Below are 23,146 nucleotides of genomic sequence, written 5' to 3'. Positions count from 1 at the left end.
CCAGCAGGTGGCGCCCTGCAAGAACGTGAGCTCAGTCCTTCCAGACTTGTTTCTACTGGGAGAAGGCAGAAATCCAGAATTTCTGTGAAATCTCCCGATTTTTAAATGTGGAAATGAATTCAGAAGCTTTAAAAAAATACTGTGGAGACCAATAAGAATCAGTCTGTGGGCTGCTTTCTGTACATAGCTGTCGCTGGCAACCTCTAGTCTGGAGGCAGCGTACCTGTTCACAGAGTGCTTCTAGGGCCTGGGCAGAGATGGCGAGAGCTTGGATTCTGGACAAGGGAAGAAGAGGAACACTGAGAGCGTAAAAATCCTTTAAAGGTCGAGATGGCGGGAATGGGGAACCGATGGCATCGGTAGGAGGGCAAAGGGGAGAGCGTGGATGGATGATGTGGGGTTATCAGTACACATCCACCACAGTCTGTTTTAGACAGTTCACAATGCTGGCAAACACTTTCTTCACAGGGAGTGAAATCTGGTTGAATCAGCTCAGGATGCTAATGAATTAGTAACGTTACACCCATGGTTATGTGTCTGAGTATAATTATATGTTTGTGTGGCACGCCAAAATATTCAGAGGTAATTGTGGCAAGAGCACATGGCATGAAGCAGTTGCCTCGATTTGCTTGACAGAAAAGGGCATGGAGAAGGTTTGGGGAAGTACAGAGTTCAGTCAGGTGTTGAAGTAATGATCAATGAGACCTTTCATCTCAGAAGCTCTGAGCTCTGAATCAGACCTAGAGGACAAACACACCTGCCTACTACCCACTCCTCACTGGTTGTACGGTCATCTTTCCAGAGACAGCCGTGTCAGGAGGATCTGGAGGGGCCCTGGGGGCTGTCAGTGGAGTCATGGAGTCATGGAGTCATCTTCAGGCTTGGCTTGCTGGCATGGCTGGTTACTTAGAAGTGGTTCTTCGGCACATGTTAAACAATCCAAACCATCCAGTACTCGCCAGCATTTTCCTGGCTAGACCTAGCTCCCCGAAGGGGATGCAGAGAAGCGTTCTTCAGTGAAGGATTGCAGACCCTCCATTTGGGTGTTGAATATTTCATCTTTTACAGTTCGGTGGCTCTCTCTGTTTCTAGGACCTTGCTCCACGTGCACCAGTGAATTATTTAGCGTCCGTCTGCTGGTCTGCTCTGTTCTAAAGCTTCTTGCGGAAGGAGGGGATAGTCGGGGCTGTGGTCGGGGCACAGTGGTCCGGATGTGCTAGTTACCCCTTGTGACAAGTGTGTCTGCTCTGGTTTGTGTGTGAAGGTCCCAGACAGACACCGAAGGGAATGTTACTGCCGAGACCAGCTCAGGGGGTGTGACCGTGGAGCCAAGCCACTACACCAAGAGTGGACAGCCTGCCCTGGAGGAACTCACTGGTGAGTTTGGCGCCTGGAAATTCCGTGTCTCTTGGTGGTGAGGCCTCCCGTGCAACCATCTGCTGGAAGGTCCCGAACCCAGCTTGATGTGAAGTTGCTTCACTGTTGCCTTGATTGATGAGCCAGACAAACTGATTGTCTGTCTTACTACCTTACTTCTCTTTCTTCTCCTTCTCTCATGATCTATTCCCTCCTCCCCAGAATTGTAAATAAGTCTTTTACCTGTTGGCCATTCTGTTTTTTGGTTTGTTTTTTTTTTGCGGTACGCGGGCCTCTCACTGTTGCAGCCTCTCCCGTTGCGGAGCACAGGCTCCGGACGCGCTGGCTCAGCGGCCATGGCTCACGGGCCCAGCCGCTCCGCGGCATGTGGGATCTTCCCGGACCTGGGCACCAACCCGTGTCCCCTGCATCGGCAGGCGGACTCTCAACCACTGCGCCACCAGGGAAGCCCTGTTCTGTTTTAAGGTTTGCTCCTCTTCAGTCACGTAGGGGCTCTGGGCTGCTCGGATACTTCACTTTGAATCTCCTTGTTCACTCTTCAGATAGAGTTGCCTTACAAAAAGACTTGGAACTCTAAAATGTATTGACTTTTTCAAATTTCCTTTAAGAAGCACTGATTGAAAATTGTTCTGAGCACCCTCGAAACAGTTGGAAAGAAGATTTCAGCATGCTTCTTTTACCAAAAACAAAAAAAAATCTAAATTTTATTTAAATATAACCCAGACAAGGATGATTAAAGGGATATTGTATCACATAAAAACATAAAATCTGCAATTGTCATATAGTTAATTCCACAATTATTTATTAGTGTTATACCGTCACATTCTTAATTTAAAGAAAAAAAGGTAGCATCAGAATTAGAATTCCTACTGCAGTGTATTCTGAGCTACCACCTTCTCTGTCCCTTGTCCCCTGTTCCCAGCTCTGTGCCCTGGGTTCCAGCAACTTCTAATCAGGGAAGGGAGTGGTAAACCACATATTTAGCAGTGGCTGAGTTATTCTTCGCATATCTTACCACTTCCAGAGTTGGGTTAAAAATTGAATCCATGTTTAAAATCCATTTATTAGACTAATTATCCATGACCCCACCATATTAATAGCCACATTACAGCTGTGGAGTTGGTCTGCAGCCCACATGATCAACTCTTATACCCATTTGCCCATTAGCTCTGAGTATTAATTTCAGAGGATCTGAGTGATTTCTCTTTTCTCTTCTGGTTCTGCTGCCTGGGCACTGTGATGGGGCAGAGAGGTTTCAGGCCATTCGTAAATGATCCATCTTACAGTGGTTTAGGGCCCCATTTAGTGGTTTGGGATTGATTTTATGTTTCCTTCTCTCCCAGGTTTTAGCTCCCCTGCCTATGAGGACATGGATAGTGCAGGAAAAGGGCCAGCTCTCAGGAGAAGGATGTGGAGTTTAATTACTACTCAGGTCTCCACACACATTCCAGATTGTGTTCGTATGTGCACGCATCAAAAGAGCCAGGCCGGTGATTCAGAGGCCGGCATGGATCAGATGTGTGACTCGTGGAGGAGTGTGGAGTCATGGCAGACATTGGGGCTCAGTGAAATTCACATCTGAAAAGCAAAAGCGGCAGCCGGAAAACATTCCACATAACAGTTAAATTTCACAGGGACAGATGGCAGCCTGTGATCTTTTCACTCCTTTATCTTTTTCTCCCCATGTCTCCTGTGCATCAGGACAGTAAACCAAGTGAGAGCTCAGAAAGCCTGAGATGCTGTCGGTTTGGGGACCAGAACTGTGCAGCCAGTCATGCCTGATCAAGCCCCCTTTGGTGTAAAGTCAGACGATGTTAGTTGCTAAGGAAAATATCTGAATTAGGGTGACTTGTCTTTACATTCAAGTAGTGGAACTCACATGAGCGGCTGTAACACATGCGGCTGTACGGTTAATAATTTTATGGAGACACTACATAGTAGCTTGTATGTATGAGGTTGAATTCAGCTTATGTACAGCCGATCCCTTGAAATGACAACAAACGGGTGTATTTAGGAATGGACACTTATGAGACTATTTGATCAATTGCTAAGTTCCTCCCCCTTACTTATGCAAGTAGGTGGATTTTCCCATGGTGCTCTGTCATTTACATAGCGTTACACGTGAGTCCTGCATCTCAGATTGTAACGTTAGAAGGAAAAACATCCGTTTATTATCCAGTCCGTGAATCCCTTCGATCATTCATTGATGAATTGTCTTTCAGTCTCTGCTGGAATACTTCTTGTGATGGAAAGTCTATTCCTTCATGAGGCAGCCCTTCCATATTTTATTGGCGTTAAGTAGTAATAGAGTCTTTTATCCTTACCTTTCTAAATCACTGGATATAATCTAGCCTCACGGACAATTTCCATTCTTTTCCATGTAGCAGCGTGTCCCTTAGCCTCCCTCTTCCAAGTAAAAATCCCCGGTTCCATCCATGTTCCTCATGTAACACCCTGACATCCTCACCTCTGCTCTGTTTGGTCAGAATATGGTGTTCTCTCCATCATGGCCAGTGGCTTGAGGGAGGACTGCCCTTGGTAGATGCAGGAGAGCCACAGGTAGACATGGAATAGTTCATTCAGTTTTTAATTTCTCTGTATACGGGCTTTAAGGGCCCAGCCATTTCCACCAGGGCACAGCTGTGTGTTTATTTTGTTCAGGCTACGGGTTGGTAGGGAGATCTTACATTAGGGCCATCTTCCAAGCAGGTAGAATTGGCAGTTCAGAACGTGATCACCTGAGCAAGGCAGGTGGATTACTGGTTTGTGTTTCTACGTTGCTCTTGGAATCTGTGTATGTAGAGCTCCGAGAGGAGCAGATGTTTCCTAGTGGGACCCCTCAGAGGGACACAGGACACTCAGATTCAACGAGCCCTCATTTTATGCCAGGCATACCATGTATCATCTCATCTGATCCTCCTGACCTTGAGGGGGAAGGGGTTTTATCCCCATTTGACAAATGACATTTAGAGAGAATAAATGACTTTCCTGAGGTCAAGTGGCTAGTAAGTGGCAGTGCCGTGATTCAAACCTTTACCTGTTGGCATGCAAAAGCTATCCTTTTTCTTCAGCCCTACGTTGACCAAACATCTTGTGGACAATAAATATTTCTTGAGCATCTATAGATTTGTGTGGGGTTATCAAAAATAAAGGTGAGACACCACTCCACATCAAAGATCTTTGAATTTCTAAAGGAGAGTTAACAGGCAAATGTGTCATTCATAGAGACATGGATAAATACAGGCATACCTTGGAGATATTGCAGGTTTGGTTCCAGACCACTGCAGTAAAGCAAATATTGCAGTAATGCAAGACACACAGAGTTTCTGGCTTCCCAGTGCATATAAAAGCTCTATTTACACTACACTGTAGCCTGTTAAGTGTGCAGTAGCATTATGTCTAAAGAAAACAATGTACGGGACTTCCCTGGTGGCGCAGTGGTTAAGAATCCACCTGCCAATGCAGGAGACACGGGTTCGAGCCCTGGTCCGGGAAGATCCCACATGCTGTGGAGCAACTAAGCCCGTGCGCCACAACTACTGAGCCTGCGCTCTAGAGCCCGTGAGCCACAACTGCTGAACCCACGTGCCACAACTACTGAAGTCCACGCTTCTAGAGCCTGTGCTCCACAGCAAGAGAAGCCACTGCACTGAGAAGCCCATGCACGGCAACCAAGAGTAGCCCCCGCTCGCCGCAACTAGAGAAAGCCCGCGTGCAGCAACGAAGACCCAACTCAGCCACAAATAAATTAATTAAAAAGAGAAAAGAAAACAATATGCATAATTGAAAAATACTTTATTGCTAAAAAAGGCTAACCATCATCTGAGCCTTCAGTGAGTCATAATTTTTTTGCTGGTGGAGGGTTTGAAATTTTGGGAGAATTACCAAAATGTGACACAGAGACACAAAGTGAGCAAATGCTGTTGGAAAAATGGCACTGATAGGGCTTGCTTGACGCAGGGTTGCCACAAACCTTCAATGCCCACGAAGCACAAAAAGCGAAGCACGATAAAACAAGGTATGCCTGTAAATATAGTTTTTATACTGTTGTGTGTGATTAAGTTAATTAATGAAGGTAACTTGAAAACTGGTGCCTAGACTTAGCTTCATAATAAATGTTCCCTGCAGGGCCTGGAGCTATCCAAAGGATCAGTACCTTTTTGGCAGCCTTTACACAGATAAAATGTGGTCAAACTGGCAGTAAAAGATATTTAATTGATGGCCCAGGAGATAGATGCAATTACATTCCTCCACAGCCGTTAGGGGAAGGTAAAATAGATATTCATCACTGCTTTTGCTTAAAAACACATACATATATATATATGTATTTCAAAGAATTGGATGGGAAATGCAGGTTTGACCACTTTTTAGATAAGACGAAAATGCCTTCCAAATTTCTGTTGGTTAGAAGTGGGAAGAAAATTGAAAACACTGGCATTTTCAAGGGTAGAGAGTTTGCCATAGCAGATTATCTCTATATAATCATTCCTTTAGTCCATTCCCCAGCCTCCAGGCACCACCATGCTGAGAATAATCTAAGATCATCTGTCTCAGAAGGAAAGTTAATTCTATGACATTTCTTATAGAAATGTCTATAAGAAATGCCTGTTGCACTATTAATGACAGTTGCTGGAAGTTCTGCTTGGTGTCTGCTCTATATCCCACTTGCTGCTGCCCATGTGTACTGTGTTCTATATAGAGATTTCTTTAGAAATATGGCTGAGCACTTGAAATAGTCATCAGCTTTTAAAGACCCTTGGTTGTGGCCTTCTCAGCCCTCCTGAAATTACTCTGAGGGAACGATGCGTGATTCCTTTAATCAGTATTTTAGTTATTTGGCTTTTCCTCTCCCCCTATAAGCAGCCCAAACTAAACAGAATAGCCAGACAACCCAAAGCGAGGCTTCCCTGAGAGGGGACATGGCTTCCTAGCTTGTGTGTAGCCTGTTTCTCCTGGGATGTTTGTGCCAACTTGACCTCTCCGGGCCAGGTATTTGGTGGGAAATGTTGCCCAGGGAATAGAAGTCCCTTATCCCCCAGAGAGAAGCCTGAATCTTCTCGAATGATCCCCACTCTGCAGCACCAGCTGGCGTGAGTTGAGTGCTTTTGGTGGGTGCTGCGCTCAGGGATCTCCATTTAGTCCCTACAACAGTCCTTTGAGGTCAGCACTGTCACTGTCTTCGTCTAGGACCGCGGAATCTGAAGGATGGAGAGAGAGGGTCAGCACCTATCCCATGACCGCTCAGCCAGGGGGTTAAAGGAGCCAGCATTCGAGATGACATAACAAATCGGACAAAGAAAAAGGCAAACCTCTCTCTGGAGGAATATTCATGATTAATAACTGCAGATCATTTAGCCACTACAAATTAACCATCTGTAATGTCGGGCCAATAGACAGCAGCACCTATCACCCATGGGTGAGAAAACCAAAGGTCCTTCCTGGGCAGGGTCAGACCTAATGTGTTCGTGGCTTTATTGGAGACAGTGTGAAAACGTGTTTGTCTCAGACTCGGCACTTTGCTTTTCCCACGGCTAGATTTCACCTGTTGCTGGAGGGACCTGCAGGGAGAAGAAAGACCTCTCTCTCTCTTTAGATTTAACACCTTCCTTTGGGCACCTGTGCATTTATTCATTCACGCATTCATTCTCAAATCCTTTTCGAGCACCCGTGGTGAACCAGGCCCTGAGCAGGACACGTGGTTTTGGTCACAGGCACGGTTGCTGTCCCCAAGAATCTCCCCATCTACCTGAGAGCTAAAACAGCTTTAACCTTTGTCTCTCCAGGGGAAGATCCCGAGGCTCGGCGACTGCGGACGGTGAAGAACATCGCTGATCTGCGGCAGAATTTGGAGGAGACCATGTCCAGTTTACGGGGAACTCAGGTTACACACAGGTATCTAGAGCGTGAATCACTTTCCTGAACCAGGTAGTAACTTGGTTTTCACATGGCTGCTCCTGCCACGGTGTGTTCTCGCCACTAGCCAAGTGATTTGGTTAATGACGGAATAAATAACCTTGATCACCAAATGTGCTGGAATTCACCGAGAATGCCATACAGCATGCAGAAGTGTCAAGAGCAAAAATCCGTGGAGACAGATTCCTCCCCAAAGCAGAAGGTTGCTAAATCCATTCCACAGAGGATGTTGCAGACCAGCTGCATTTAAATTTCCCTTTGCTTGCATTTTCCAAAACGATATAATATTATACTGTTGAAACGAGCAGGTGAACTGTGTTTGACCTGTGTGATAAAGTGAATAACTCGAATTCCTACCCGGTCTTCTGATCCCCAAGCACTCTGTAACGTTGTTAGTCATGCACGTGTATAGAACACGTACAGAAATATTTATAAAAACGTAGGATCATGTTTAAACCATGATTTCGTTAGATGAACTCTAGGATTACACTGGAAACATTTATCAGTTTCTTTTCATTGTTGAGCAAGAAGGGGAAGAGGGTGCAGCCCTGGGACATCCTTCGTGATTTGGGCAGAACCAACTTTTATGGTTTGTGTTTGGCCTTGATGATCGAGGTAAAGTCCCGGTTACCCCTGTGAGCTCCCGGGTCCGGGGGGTCTCCCCTGCTTCTCCAATTTCAGTCTCTTTGATAAATGAATACAGCAAGGAGACTGCTGGGCTCCTCCACGGCCAGCAGCTTTGGCAGATTGGGCACTGTCGGTTCTTAAAGAAGACCAGGGCCCGAACCTTAGGAGTTCCCAGTATAAGGAAAGTCAGGCAGGCTGCTTCCAGGATCAGAGGGAAACAGAAACAGATGAGGCACCAAATTGATTCTCCCAGAGACAAGTCGACTGGGGGTGGCTGGTGATGGCATGGAACCAGTTGCTGGACCCTGCGACTCTTGATTAGCTAAGAAACATCCCTCTTTCCACCATCATCATTGAAACTGATTAAATGTAGGTTACAGCAGTTTCGTGGATTTCTTGGCTTGGGCTAGGATGGTGACCATGACAGGAGGGAAATCTTCCATGCTTTCTTCTGCAGGAAAGACTCGCTGTCTCTGCTTAGTAAAGAGACCCCAGCGTGTCTCTGCATCTTGATGGTGTGGCGAGACCTGCAGGGCTGGAAAGACAGTGGACTGACTGCAAAAGAGTCTTCGGAGGGCCAGGGACGAGCTCCATCCCCTGGCAGTTTCAGACTCAGCTAGTTTCATGGGTCTCAAGCCCAGGCATCTACCACTCTTTTCTGGCCTTTTGCCCCCAAAGTTTGTCATTTTGGACAAAAGGTGGGAGAAGCAGAAGTGCGTGTGTGTAGCGGGGGCGGGGGGGGATAGATATTACAGAGTTAGAAAATCAGGGCCCTCCCCACCTTCACAGTCTGGAGAGAGCTGAGGATGTGAAAGTGGGGTCTTAGGCCCTTGGGAGTGGATGGGTACATCCTGCCTTTAGGAAAAGTGAGCTGAGATGCAGCATCCTAGGGTGAATAGGCACACAGCTACCTTTATGCCCCATTGTTATCGGTCCAGAGTTTTCTACTTCCTTTCCTGGGTTGGAAAGAAGATTCCAGAAGTTAAGATTGTTTATTTAAAGTAATTGTTAGGGGGTATCTTGTACCATGTTTTAGGGGAAGAATCTGTGCTGGGCTTCTCAGAATGTCACGTAGATGTGCAGCTTCGTCTTCATTTTTAACAGAGCTACACTGGGTGGTATGTTGGTACCTTATTTTTTTTTTTAACTTATTTATTTTTGGCTGCATTGGGTCTGTGTTGCTGTGCACGGGCCTCCTCTAGTTGCAGTGAGCGGAGGCTACTCTTTGTTGTGGTGCATGGGCTTCTCATTGCGGTGGCTTCTCTTGTTGCAGAGCACGGGCTCTAAGCGCGTGGGCTTCAGGAGTTGTGGGTCGCGGGCTCTAGAGCACAGGCTCAGTAGTTGTGGCTCACGGGCTTAGTTGCTCCGTGGCATGTGGGATCTTCCCGGACCAGGGCTTGAACCCATGTCCCCTGCATTGCCAGATGGATTCTTTTTTTTTTTTTTTTTTTTTGCATTACACGGGCCTCTCACTGTTGTGGCCTCCCGTTGCGGAGCGCAGGCTCAGCGGCCATGGCTCACGGGCCCAGCCGCTCCGCGGCATGTGGGATCTTCCCGGACTGGGGCACGAACCCGTGTCCCCTGCATCGGCAGGCGGACTCTCAACCATTGCACCACCAGGGAAGCCCGGCAGATGGATTCTTAACCACTGCGCCACCAGGGAAGCCCAGTACCTTATTTTTTGATCCTCTTTTGTATATGGGAAGTATTTCATAATTCTAAAAAAAAAAAAAAATGAAAGAGAATGTGAACTGCAAAGACTACTAGGCATATTGGGGTCTAACCCAAAGCCGGTTTTATGTTTTTAGCACATTGGAAACCACGTTTGACACCAATGTCACCACGGAGATCAGCGGACGCGGTATCCTCAGCTTGACGGGCAGGCCCACCCCCCTGTCCTGGAGGCTCGGCCAGTCCAGCCCTCGGCTGCAGGCGGGAGACGCCCCCTCGATGGGCAACGGGTACCCACCCCGAGCCAACGCCAGCCGCTTCATCAACACCGAGTCGGGCCGCTACATGTACTCTGCCCCCCTGCGGAGGCAGCTGGCCTCCAGGGGCAGCAGCGTCTGCCACGGGGACGTCTCGGACAAGGCAGGAGATGAGATGGACTTGGAGAGCATCAGCATGGACGCCCCCGGCTACATGAGCGACGGGGACGTTCTGAGCAAGAACGTGCGGGCGGACGACATCACGAGCGGGTGAGTACCTGGGCCGCCTCTCTTTTCACGGAGGAGGGGAGGCGTGGCCCCTGCCTTCTCTTCTGCGGGACTTATTGAAGTTCTCTGGGGGAGAGCAAACTGCCTTCCTCACGTCCTGTTCATTTTGAAGGCTGTGTGCCCTGGAGGGGAGCCTTCTGGGCCAAGAGACGCAGGACTTGGGCCGCAGTCCGGGCTTGGCAGTAACTCGCTAGGCAATTCCAGCCAGGCTCCACCGGCAGCCAGAGTGACACTTGACAACAAACCATATTGTGTCAGTCCTTTAAACCAGACCTTATGCTTAGGATCGAATCCAGACTCCTGAGCCTGGCCTACCTGGCCTACAGGATCTGGCCCTTACCTGCCTCTTAGAACTCATTGTCCTGTACTCCCCCTTGCTTCTGCCGCTTGCAGCCGGTAATTCTTTCCCTCAGTCTCATCAAGCTCTTTCCTGCCTCAGGGCCTTTGCACCGTTTCTCTGCCTCGGTTCTATTGCTCAGATCTATTCCCCTGGTTCCTTCTGGCTGCTCGGCTGGCATCTCTTTGGAGGGGCCCTCCTTGACCCTTCAACTTGAAGTCCTTTATGTGACCTGCCCCAGGCCTAGTTTCCATCACCGTGTCTTATGCTCATTTGGAAGCTTATCGCTGTTTAAAATTATCCTGAGGATGGGTTTATATTTTATCGTTTCCCCGCCCGTTCCTGCTTACAACAACAAGCGCCATCGTGCAGGGACTTGTCTGGCTTGCTCACCACTGAATCCTCAGTGCCTTGTACATGTAGGAGCTTATAAACGTTGCTGAATTGGTGAGCACGCAGCTCGATGGATGAAGGAGCAGACCCAACCTCCCTGTAACATGTGAAGTTGAGGCAAGTGATGAGATGATGTCTGAGCCGGGCCGTGACCATGTGTGGCCCAAGGCTTGGCTTCTTGTTTTTGCCACACTTCCAGATCACTGTGGAAGCTGAACGAGCCTCCGTTTGCTCCACTTTCTGTGAGTTCTTCATCTGTTAACCCGGCTTGCCCAGAAGCCCTTCAGGACCTTCCCCACCCCCGTCTAACATTCTAATAGATAAAATTACAGGTAAAAAAATTAGGCATGATGATCATGCCACTCATTTTCCTGAATGTAATGATCAAGAACCCCATGGGTGAGTCAATGTTTTCATAATTTTAACAATAGCTCATTATGCTACTATGTGCCAAGCACTGTGCTAGGTGCTTTATATATATGTTATCTTCTTCTGTCCTCACAGCAGTCCTTTGAGATAGGTGATATCATAATCCCCATCTTCTGGAGGAGTAAACTGAGGCTCAGGAAGGTTAAATAACTTGCCCAAGTAGTTAAGAAGCAGAGCCCAGGGCTAGTTCCTTAACCACCGAACTGCCCCATCTTGCCCAGCATTGTATTGCTGTGTTGAAATAGCACAGCTACTTGAGTTTATTTTAAAATTGTTTTGCTTAGTTCTACCTGTCTTACTAGAAGTGCTCTTTCATTTAATTAGAAGCTCAGACATAGAGCTGCTTTGGCTTTTTTGCCTGTTACTTTTAGAACCATCCCATAGTGAAATCTTCAAAGACAGGAGCCACCAAACCCTTACGGAGTAACACGTTTCTGCTATTATCCAAATGGCTGGGAAAGTTAATGGCCTGATAAATCAAATGATCCAGTTAACTTAGAGCATCGTTTTGTGTCTCTAGTTTTACATGAACATGAAAACAGTAACATATACCTGTTACTAAAATTACATGTAATTTAATCTTTTATTATTCTTTAGAAGACCGTTGGTATTCAGCATGGCCTCAAGGTTATCATTATCACTTCCCGCTGTGATATACTACCAAAATACTTCGGGGTTATTTTGAGATTTTCATATTTTTTTAAGAAAGTTTATTCTCTTGTCAGGTCAGCCTTTTAATAAATGAAGATGTATTTATTTTTATGTACTACTGACAGTTTCCACAAGGTGGAGACATTGAAACACCGTAAACTGAACCTTAGTGATGTTACAGTGAGACATTCCTAGTTTCTTCAGCTCTTCAAACCAAAGCCTTTACCCCTGCTAAAAGGCACAAATGTTTACATTTCACTCTCTGCTTTGGGAAGCTTACATTTTTAGCAAGTGAGATAGTGCTTAGAGCAAGTGTAGATAAAAGTGTGGAAATGTAAGCAAACACCCAATTACTGAAATTGGAGAACTCTGGTCTGTTTCCAACTCCCCCCCCCCAGCCCCACCAATTCCTTTTAATGTAGAAATTTACCTACACGATGAGGAGAGGCAGCCCAGATGGCATTGAGCACTCCTTCTAGTTGTGACATTCTAGAGTGCTAGTTTAGCATGACTCCACACTGGAAATACACGCGAGTTTCTGCTTTGAGCCCAAGTTATAGGTTTGCCTGTATGTGCAGAGTTCAGGGCACGCCATTTAATATCCTTTGTACTCAATTCTTTTTCCTTTTATAAACATGACAAGGTTGTAGATATTGAATGACTGGTCGTTTAGTCTGTGCTTCAGAATCTGCCCAATAAGTCATATTGCTGAGGCAGTTGGTGTAGTGGAAAGAAAACAGACAGATACCGGACAAGCTTGAATCCCGTTCTGCCACTCGCAAACTCTGTAACATTAAGCACGTCATTTAACTTCCCAAAGCCTCAAAGCACTACAGTTAATTTGGTTTTTAACATTCTACAATTAGATTTCTCTTTGAGGTTGTATCTAATTAATGGCAAGTATCTGATAAAGACACACAGTTTTCAGACAGGGTTTAGATGTCTTATCAACCTCAAAGGTCCCGGCGCTTGGAAACAATGAAATGATTACAGTTTTCATCCAGATGTTTGTTTGGCTTAGTGGAAACAGCCTCGATGTATGAGTAATATATAAATCAGTATTGAGGCCCTTTGAGGAAAGTTCTCGTAAAAGTTGACAGCAAGTTTAGTTAGCAAGACTGAGGTGGAAGTAAATTCTAGTTTCTGAAAACGTATGGCCTTTGTTTTTAAATGACAGTGGACCTCAGCTTGGTAGAGCAGCTGTTTTTTGATGTCTCCGGCTCATTGTCTCCTTTGGATATGACTGCACGCGCACCTGTGTGTATCATTCAGTTCTCCCTGAGGTAGGGCTGAAGTTACTTGATTTCCTTGGAGTTTAGCTAAGGAACTAATGGCACACGCCTTTGGTCTGTGTGTGTGTGTATTTATTAAACCCTTCTATCGCATTTAGTATGTGCCAGGCGTGTCTACGTACTGTGCAAGAAATCGTCTGACCTCACCACTTCATTTTATTAGATTGATAAATTGGGCTTCGGCTGTGGTTAGTGGAAAAGGAATTAAAGAAACAGACAAAGATGTCTCTTACCAAGTTTTGGTCTGTGAAGCCAGTCCATCTACTCACCTAAAAATTCAGGGTGCCATATGGTATAGAGTGAAATTAAAGGGACAGACTTAGTGTCCATATGTTCGGAAAGATTTTTTTTTTCTTTTCAAAGGAGTCAGTGAGTTGTATAATGTTCCAAAGTATGAATATACCTCCCTTCCTGGAAAAGAAAAAAATGACCGTTCAAATTTAACATTAGAAGTTTCTCCGAGAGCCTTTGATGGCTTCCCATTGCCTGTGGGAATACATCTCAACTTCTTAACTGAACAAGGGAGGCTGTTTATGGTCTTTCCCTCAGCTGCCCTCCTGCCTCCACCCTGTCCACGTCCCTCCTCACACACCCCAGCTCCCCAGTGCCCTAGGCTACATGCCGTTTGCTACCAAAGGCTGTTTCCTGCATTTGCAAAGCTTTGTGCCACAGGACCTGCCTCTTTCTCCCTGGAATTTCTTTCCCCTCAAGCTTATCTGACTGATTTTAAAAAAAAACCAAAAAAACCCAAACAAGCAAACAAAAAAAACACCTCCTCTGTGATGCCTTCCTGGACACCCCCCAGTCAGTTAACTCTGTCTGGTGTGTTTCTGGTGGTCTTGGTTCACACCCAACCTTATGTGTGAACCTTCGCTTTGCATGGGAAGTGTTCGATAGGGAGCTGGATGGTATTCAGGAAAGAATATGGTCTTAAGAGGCAAGCAGATTTGAGATTTAATCTTGGCTCTGCCAAATGAACTGGAGCAAGTTTTTAACATTTGGGAATTAGAGATAGAACTTGAAAAACACCCGGCAGAGTCTGGGATGCACAAGAAACATCATGCACAATGTGTGCGTGTGCGTGTGAGCGTGTGTGTGTGCGTGTGCGTGTGTGCGTGTGTGCGTGTGTGTGCCTTTCCTCCACCAAACATGGAGCTCCCAGAAGACAGGTAGTGCCCATTATTTGTCTAAACTGAGACTAGCATAAGTAGGAATTTAATAAATATTTTGTGAATGGTCTATCCTTCATGCCAACCCTCACGGGACCCTGGGCTTGTATAACTTGCTACCACCAGCTGTGAAAGTCAGTGATTCTATTTACAGAACACTTGGAGAAAATCAATTTAGCCTCTGGTCTTTTTTTTTTTGGTGTGATGCATAGCTCCATCTAGTGGCAAATATAGGGTGTGATGCTGTGGTTTTGATTGCTTTTGACTCAAAGAGTCAAAGTCTTATATTGGTTTAAGACTCAGGGCTGGTGTTATTCAAGGATGAGAGAATGGAGAATGCAGTTGGATCATCTTTCAAATGTGGCCTGACCAGAAGTCTAGTGCAAGAGAGAACGTGGGGTTGTGAGCAAGCTGGTCTTCAGAGTTGGCTTTTTGATGGCTAAATTCTTCCCTGTTAGGTGTCAGGGATTACTCAACAGATACCACATGTGCCTGCTGGGAAACTTCATCCCTCAGAAGTTGAGGAACCCATCCCTGCTGAATTACTTGTAGCTCCATAAATATGTCATGGCATGTCTTAGCTCAGGCTGCTATAACAAAATACCGTAGACTGCGTGGCTTAAACAACAGACATTTATTTCTCATGGTTTTGGAGGCAGAAAGTCCATGATCAAGGTACCAGCATGGTTGGGTTCTGGTGAGAGCCCCCTTGCTGGCTTGCTGTGTCCTCCCAATGCAGAGAGAAGCAGGTCTGGAGTGTCTTCCTCTTCTTCTAAGGGCACTAATCCCATTATGGGGCCCCACCCTGTGACTCATCAAACCCAGTTACCTCCCAGAGGCCCCACCTCCTAATACCATCACATCGGTGGCTGGGGGTTCACCATAGGAATTGGCAGGTGTGAGAGAAGCACAAACATTTAACCATAACAGAGTGTTTCAGGCTTCGTGTATCGTTTGCATGTACAGCACCTTGTGTTGCCTTTCCCATCATTGCCTGCCAGGTCACCTCCTTGAGTAAGCCTTCCCTGATCCTATCCAAACAGAGGTGGTGATTCTTTCTTCTGGCCTCTCATGGTACTTGATGTATTTGTAATAGCACCGATAGCACTGCATCGGAGTCATCACAAATATATATGTGTGTATAAAAGCAAACAAAGCGTCCATACACAATGTTTTTTTAGATTGTTTCAGTGCATTCTTTATGAGGGGAGAGAGAGCCCATACCTGTTGCCAGCTCTTAAAGGTCAAAGACCAGTCTGTCTTAGATGCTAGCATGGCTAGCACAGTGCCTGTTCCACAGTAAGTGGCCAATACATATTCGTTGACTGAATGCTGCAGCTGACTTTCAGCGAAGCAAGACCAGTCACATGCCTCTGAACGAAGATGTGCCTCAAATTGAGGCCCCTTGAGCTTGATGCCCCGCCTATGTGATCTTCCTTTCCTCGGCCCTGTCCTGTACACCAATCATTCCAGACCTGTGACTCCCTCTAGCCCAGTGAGCTGGACATTGACAGTGCACGTAAAAGAGACAGAGGACCAGGGCCACACACCATGGGAGTGGTGGGTGGAGGTAGAGGTGCCCTGTTTCTCTCTTCTTTCCTCCAGTGACCATCATGGGACAAATGAGGGAAGCATTTCTCAAGTCAGCGCAGGACACAGCAGGCAGCACCGTGAGTCCACAAGGAGGTAGTGATAGCACGAAAGGCTCTTTCTTACCTGGTGAATGTTTCTCATGGTCTTCCCAGGCCAGACCTGAAATAACCTTGACAGGCTGTTGTTCCTGGCAAACTGATAGGAGAGGAAGCCAAAATACTCCTTTCGGCCAAAATGCAGCCAAGATAAATGATTTTAGGCAAGGCTGTCCTGAAGGGCACAGTCATGGCAGGGTCCAGCCGGGTGTGGCGGGCATCTCTGGGATTTGAAAAAGATGGGCGCTTGTTTCTCCGGGTTGATCCCCCTGAAATGATCTTGGCTTGTGAGGCTCTTGGAAGGCTTGGGGATTCCCGGTTTCCCATCGGCCACTGGGCGGGTCTCAGGGATGTTTGGAAGGTGGAACCATCATGGAAAGGTAGAGACTCAGCTCTCTAGGCAGGCAGATCTTTAGGGCCTTGGGCAAACCACTTGCCCCTAATGCACTGTGTTCCTCTTACACACACACACACACACACACACACACACACACACACACTTTCAAAAATACAGTGGTGCTCCAGCATGAAGCCACAGGTCCAGGGTAACCCAGTAGTTTTGTGGTGGGGCTGGACCAGGTCCCAGTTTATCAGCCTTTCCATTCCTCTCTGCTTCCCTTGGTGTTTCCTCGCTTCCCCTGGTGATTCGTACATATCTTAGCAGGGTGTGAATTCACAGACACTAGAAATAGTTCACCCTGTCTCATATTTTCCTCGGTGTTAAATATCGCAGGCAAACCCCATGACCTGCGTTTCCCTCAGCAGCTCTCTGGGTGGAGTGAGTGAGCACAGGGGGTCGGGCAGGGGGCAGGATTCATCTCCCCGAGTGTCGCTGAACAAGTGCCGGCTTCCCCCCACACGGCTGTGATGTCATCTGACACGGGCGGTTCGGCTGATTGATGGCTCTGGTTACCAGTATCAGTTGTCCCCAGTGGCTGGGACAGCATCACTTGTACACATCTTCTTCCCTGCATCGCAGACTCCCTTGATTTACTGAGTTTGGGAAATCGCTCAGCCCTTATCGGCAGCTGGGCAGGCGGGTTTATCAGAGGAGAAAGAACAGTTGAGCTAACGGCATGCTGAAAGCAGAGAAATTCTCCAGCCTCCCCAAGCCTGCTCGCGCCACTCACTGTTGGTGAGTTAGCCTAAGCAGGCAGAGAGCAGGATCCCGGAAAGGTTTCCTGGAGAACAGCCCCCCGGAGAAATGAAGTGTGGTCCAGCTTTGACATGGGCAGCCCAGACCGTTACTCGTAATAGCAAATGTTGGCTTAGTAATTTGTGGGGAAGAGAGAAAAAAAGGGGGCGTCTTGTCTTCTCAGGAAACGGGGCTTAGGCCCTGACTTCTTGGGAGTTTTCCGAGCTTGCTTCGAGATTTGAATCTCTTCCAACTCCACCCCACCCACAGCATCTTCAGGGAAAGAAGGGGAGAAGGGAACTAAAGTGAGTGCTTTGGGAGAAGAAGACCATACCTCAGACCCTTCTGAAGTGGCCCCTGAAGGGGATGCTCACTGCCTGCTCGCCCATCCTCAGTGACATCCTCCAACACACAGGCTGTCCTGGAGTGGGAGACTGGAAACCCTTCCTTTGGCCTGCCTTCTCGGGAGGCTCCAGGCAAAAGGCAGTAAAATTCCATTTAAAAAGTGTTTACTGGGCTTCCCTGGTGGCGCAGTGGTTGAGAGTCTGCCTGCCGATGCAGGGGACGTGGGTTTGTGTCCCGGTCCGGGAAGATCCCACATGCCGCGGAGCGGCTGGGCCCGTGAGCCATGGCCGCTGAGCCTGCGCGTCCGGAGCCTGTGCTCCGCAATGGGAGAGGCCACAGCAGTGAGAGGCCCGCGTACCGCAAAAAAAAAAAAAAAAAAAGGTGTTTACTGAGTTTGTTGGGTACTGGAGACTGTGCTAAACACAGTAAGACCAAAGGAAATTAACAAGCCCCAAGAGCCCGAGGTCCTGACAGCACGAGGACGCTCACAGAACGGGGAGGTGATAGGTCAGTGTAAGAGCAGGGAGCTCCAGAGACGGTAGGAAGCAGTGCCTTCTGTGGGGACGATGAGGGGGAGATAAAGGGCCTACTGTGAGGTGGGGGCATGGGAAGTCCAATCTGGCTGCCCTGCTCTGGGCTGTGTGTCCTGGAGCACGTTCCCTGTGCCCATCTCAGAGCTGCTGTGTGGCTTCCGTGAGCTCATGCCTGTGAGCTTGGCCCAGAGCCTGGCTGCATGGACAGAGCACTCAGCACTACCACAGTATCCACCACCGGCAGCGGCTACAGCATCTTCAGGACCTGTGAGCTGGGCCTTGAAGGAGAAACAAGAGGCCTAGGTCAAGAGCAAGGGCATGAAGACGTGCGGGTGTGCGGCATATAGTTTTATAAGAATGGTGCCTGGGCTGGGTTGGATGGAGATTCAAGACGGGAGCGGGGGAGCTCAGGTCAGAAGCTCTCAGAGTCCAGGGAGGGGTGACACAACTCCGGGTAAAGCCGAGGCCCTGGGAACGGGCACACGGAGTTAGAGAGATTCCTTACATTAAACTCCGCCTGACCTGGGGCCCGTTGGACAAGGGGCATGGAGGCACCAGAGAGTCAAGGCCGACTCCCAGGCTCCGGCCTGTGCCGATACTGGCTGGGAATAGTTGACGTCTGTCCTCAGCACCCTCTTGGCACCACCCACTGCCCTTAGATTGTCTCAGGCCTCCGGGCCACCCCCGGACCAGGGCTGGCTGGCTGTTCCAGCAGAGTATGTGGCAGCCTGTGGAGTGTAATCCCCAGGGCTTTAGGAAAACCCCAGTCCCACAGCCTCCCGATTCTTGCCCTGAAGCACCGGGCCCAGTAGGGGAGGCTGCCCTGTGCTAATTCTAACGCAAGGCAGGTGGTGATAAACGTTCCCACTGAGAGGCAAAATGTGGGCTGGGGGTGTTGGCCTGACCATAACACAGGCCCCTGAGGGAGCCTTTTCTGTTCTCACTTTCTTCTTCTGGGAAGCAGGCTTCCCTCATCTGCAAATGAGAATAATAAAGCCTGGAGTTGCAGTGACTGACTGAGTGAGGCGACATGTGCACAGTGCTGCTGGCCCTTCCAAACCCTCCTCATAATAATGATGCTGCTGCCGGGATTAAATGGGATATGATGTACATATAATGCCTAGTTCAGAGCCTGGTGCCGGGTAAAAGTACTCACTATATGTCATTCCCTTCTACCCTTGCTTGTTCCCAAACCCTAGGGAGACATCTCCTTATAGTGAGTGGGGTTTGAAATGAGGCTGTAACTGACGTTCATGTGGGAAATAAGAATCCCCCTAAACGCTGCAGCCTGCATCCACTGCGCTGGGGTAGAGAAACCTGCCGCAATGAATCATGTTTAGCAAGGCTGTCCTTCCTCTGCTTCGCACCATCTGGACCATCTGCTGTCTTGTTGGAACAGACTTCCTGCCCTTCACAGGGCTCTTCATTGGTAGCCATCATCAACAGGACACACAGCCGCTTTGGCCTGCCTCAGATCAGCCCCAGGTGTTCAACCAAGGGAAATTCTGCCTTAGGTCCATTAATCCACGCTGCAGAGAGACTCTGCGTTTTAATTACTGAAAATCAACAAATATTTAACAAGTGTCTTCTCCGTCCCAGGCTTTGCTCTGGGGTATTTGACTGACCAGATTTGTTCTCAGGCTGACCATTTGGTACCCCTTCTTTTGGGATCTCACTTTTGATCATTATAGGTCCTCATCAGGAGGGACCGTGAGCTCACATTTACCAAAGGGTGCTTACATATCCAGGAAAGACATATTCCAACTCTGTAGCTCTCGATGGATGACAGAGAATAGGGGCTAACATGTATCACACACCTTCTGTGTGCCAGGTACCTTACATAGCCCTTAAACTTTATAGGATATTTTCATTTTACTGATAAGAAAAATGAAGACCCAAGAGGGTAATCGTTTACTTCATTGTTTTTTAAGCCCATGGAGGAGAGAAGAAAGATGGCTGCTATTCTGCTATGTCTTTCCCTTTGTGTGCAGGAATTTCAGTGTGATCTTGGTGCCTTTGTTGCTTTTCTCTAGCTGGGTATTTTCTGCTTCTCTCTGGACACCCTCTCTCATAGAGTCTGCAGGCTCCTTTTTCACTACTGAGTGCTTTGCAAATGTCCCTTGAACGGAGAGAACTATGTCACAGGTAGACCTGAAGGTCCTCTATTTTTCCTATTAAGCCTTTGCATAGCTCTCATATAGAAAACCCAGTCATATTTATCTTTTTCTTAAGCATATAGATCACTGACAACACCCTTTCCAGCTCTTTTTCAAGGGCCAGCAGCTACAGAGTGGCTCAGCAGATTTATGATAGCAAGGTTGGAGGATACCAAGTTCGAGTTGAGGTGAAGATGAAAAGAAACATTTGGATGAGGCTGGGAGTATTCTGGCCCTGAGACAGTAAGCCCATGTTGAAAGACTCAAAAAAAAAATTAAAAAAAATAAAAATAATAATAATAGACCATATGTGCCTGTGCTCAGATCAGGATAAGAAATTTAAGCTTTGTTGGCAACTCATGATCCTCTCATTATGCTGCTCTGGAGCTGTGGTGTGATGGAGGAAACTTTAGACTCGTGGTCAGAAGACCTGACTTCATATTCCTTGCTTGCCAGCTGTGGACCTTGGCAAATTTGCTTCCTTTTCTGAGTGTGTTTCCCACCTGTTCAGTGGTAGCCTGCCTCTTAGATGTTTAGTGAGAAAGAAAGGAGATAGTGTTTCTAAAGTGTTTGGCACATATAGAATGGTTGTTCCTTTTGGGCTTTTTGGAATTATGCATCTATTTGCCTTCCTACTCTTTTATCCTACTTAGAACATTATTATGATGATGTAATGCTGTTTCTCACTCTTGAGCACAATAGCTAGATATCTGCTAACTGGGTCAGAGTCCATCTGTGTATTAGGGTTCTCCAGAGGAAGATAGGATGTTGCATCTCAAGTCCAAACACAGCCTGGAAGCAGAATTTCCTCTTCCCTGGGAACATCTGTCTTTTTTCTCTTTCGGCCTTCAACTGATTAGATGCGGCCCACCCATATTCTGGAGAGTAATCTGCTTTACTCAAAGTTTACTGATTTAAATGTCAGTCGCCTCTAAAAAGTACCTTCACAGCAGTATCTAGGCTAATGTTTGCCCAAGTGTCTAGGTCTCACAGCCTAGCCAAGTTGACACATAAAATTAACCATTAGTCTGCCAGCAGACCTTGTTGTATGATCAGTAGAAATGAGTCATCTGGGCCAGGAGGCAGCTTACCTGTGGTCTAGAGACAGAGAACAACACAGCTTGTAGAAACATCTGTGAGGGCTCAAGGCTAGTGCAACCCCCCCGATATGACAACAAATCCTGATTCTGTGCATGCCTTGGAAAATCATCACATCCCTTCCAGAATCCCCAGGTCCTAATAAGAAATCTCCTGAGAAATGGAGGTTTTAACCTTTCCTCTTAATCTTGAAATAACTACAGAGTTAAACAGATACCCTGGCATGATACCTCTGGAGTGCTGATGACTTTTGAGACCCCAAAGTGAAATAAGAGTCAAAGGAGAGGCCCATGACTGTCTCCAGGATCTTCCAGCTATAAATCAAGCCCACATTCACCTCTTGACCTTGGGACAAGAGGGAGATGGGGGTCTGTGGTTCTCTCTGCTGCATCGTTGGAGTCCATGTCCCAGTTCCCAGAGCTTTGTGCTTGTAATCACCCGGTCATCTGTTTTGAAATGAGAAATTTCACATACTTGAGCAGTGAAGTTTAAAGGGTGAAGTCAGCTCAATTTGTTAGAAACATGGGACAGAATAAATGTGGTCTTGGCTCTGCTGAGATGGGAAGAGACCACAGAGAAGTCGACCAACAGTGCCTGCTAGCGTGTGTCTTTTTGCCTGTCCTGCAGTAACGGTGCTGTAATTCACAACAGCTAAGTTGCTTTGGGGTCTCTGTCATGTGCTGGGCACTCTGTTGAGCTCGTGACATGCATTGTCTCACTTACTGTTTACATCAGTTCTTTGAGATAAAGGCTGTTTTTCGTCCTTTTTTATGATTGAGGAGACCAAGCTCAGAGAGCTTAAGTTACTTGAATGGGTCACACAGGTGGCAATGTTACCGAGTCCAGGCTTGTACTGCTCATGACATGACAGGCCAATAAATTGAGAGACGAGTTGTTGGGGCAAGGAATAGCGACTCTGTTTGCAAAGCCAGCAGATGGAAAAGATGGCAGACTAGTGTCCCAAAGAACCATGGCACCCAAATTAGAATTCAGGCTTCGTTTATACTAAAAGGGAGGGAGTGTGGTTGGTCCTTGCAAACTTCTTGGTGTCAGAATCCTTTGTTCTTGCAGCTGCCCATGTAGGTCAGGTCACGATGTTCCTGTAAACCTCCAATAAGACAAATGTTATGCTCTGTTCTGCAACTTTTTATCTCTATATGAATGGAAAAGTGTTATACCTTTAAAGGTCAGAGCCTTGAGAACTATCCTGTATACTTCAGGCAATCGGCAACATTCTTAACTTGTAGCAAAAACAGTAGAACACCAAGTAAAAGAAACAGATCCAATATGGAGTCTGATTTGTTCTTCCCTGTTACAGTAACAGCTGGAACCAAGTGTTTAACTGGGCTGGAATCCGAGCCTGTGCTCCAAGAACTCTGTAGCATGGCTTCTCCCTGTAGCTCTGATTATATGGAAGGCACGACCAAAAGGGAGGAGTGGGCATCTGTGGGTATTGGAAACCCTGGGTCTCCCCTATGCCATATTAGGGAGCATTAGGACTATAAAGAGAGATGAAGGGCAGTGTTCGAAGGGTAAGGCTTGTTGGAGGGCTGAGTTGCATAGGAACTTTGAGAAATACTTGGCCAATGCTTGTGCGAGGACCAAGGAGGCTGGCTGCAGAGGGGGCGAAAGCAGATACTTTTATTTGCCTCAAAAGCATTATTTCATGTTTCATTTCAATTAAATATCACAGGTCTTGGCCGTAGCTTTAGAAACACTTGCATCAACGTTCTCCACGTGCTGGTGCGCAGAAAGTGAGCCGAGGCAAAACTGGTTCTGTGTGTCTT

General features: G+C 47.2%; 1 protein-coding gene across 2 annotated transcripts in view; it reads left to right on the top strand.

Annotated features, from left to right (window-relative positions):
• Positions 1-23,146, top strand: part of NAV2 (neuron navigator 2) — a 395,564-nt gene that overhangs the window by 230,946 nt on the left and 141,472 nt on the right. For both annotated transcript variants that reach the window (XM_089915047.1, XM_022583768.3), the window contains exons 8-10: positions 1,265-1,377; positions 7,161-7,269; positions 9,726-10,115. In XM_089915047.1, the coding sequence (XP_089771173.1) occupies positions 1,265-1,377; positions 7,161-7,269; positions 9,726-10,115 (612 nt within the window). The remainder of the gene's footprint in view (positions 1-1,264; positions 1,378-7,160; positions 7,270-9,725; positions 10,116-23,146) is intronic.

This window comes from Delphinapterus leucas, chromosome 7, assembly GCF_059928025.1.
Source record: "Delphinapterus leucas isolate spDelLeu-1000000601 "Yukka" chromosome 7, BTC_Dleu_Yukka2, whole genome shotgun sequence".
Lineage (NCBI taxonomy): Eukaryota > Metazoa > Chordata > Mammalia > Artiodactyla > Monodontidae > Delphinapterus > Delphinapterus leucas.
The sequence above is the reverse complement of the archived record's forward strand: the minus strand, read 5'-3'. Positions and strand labels throughout refer to the sequence as shown.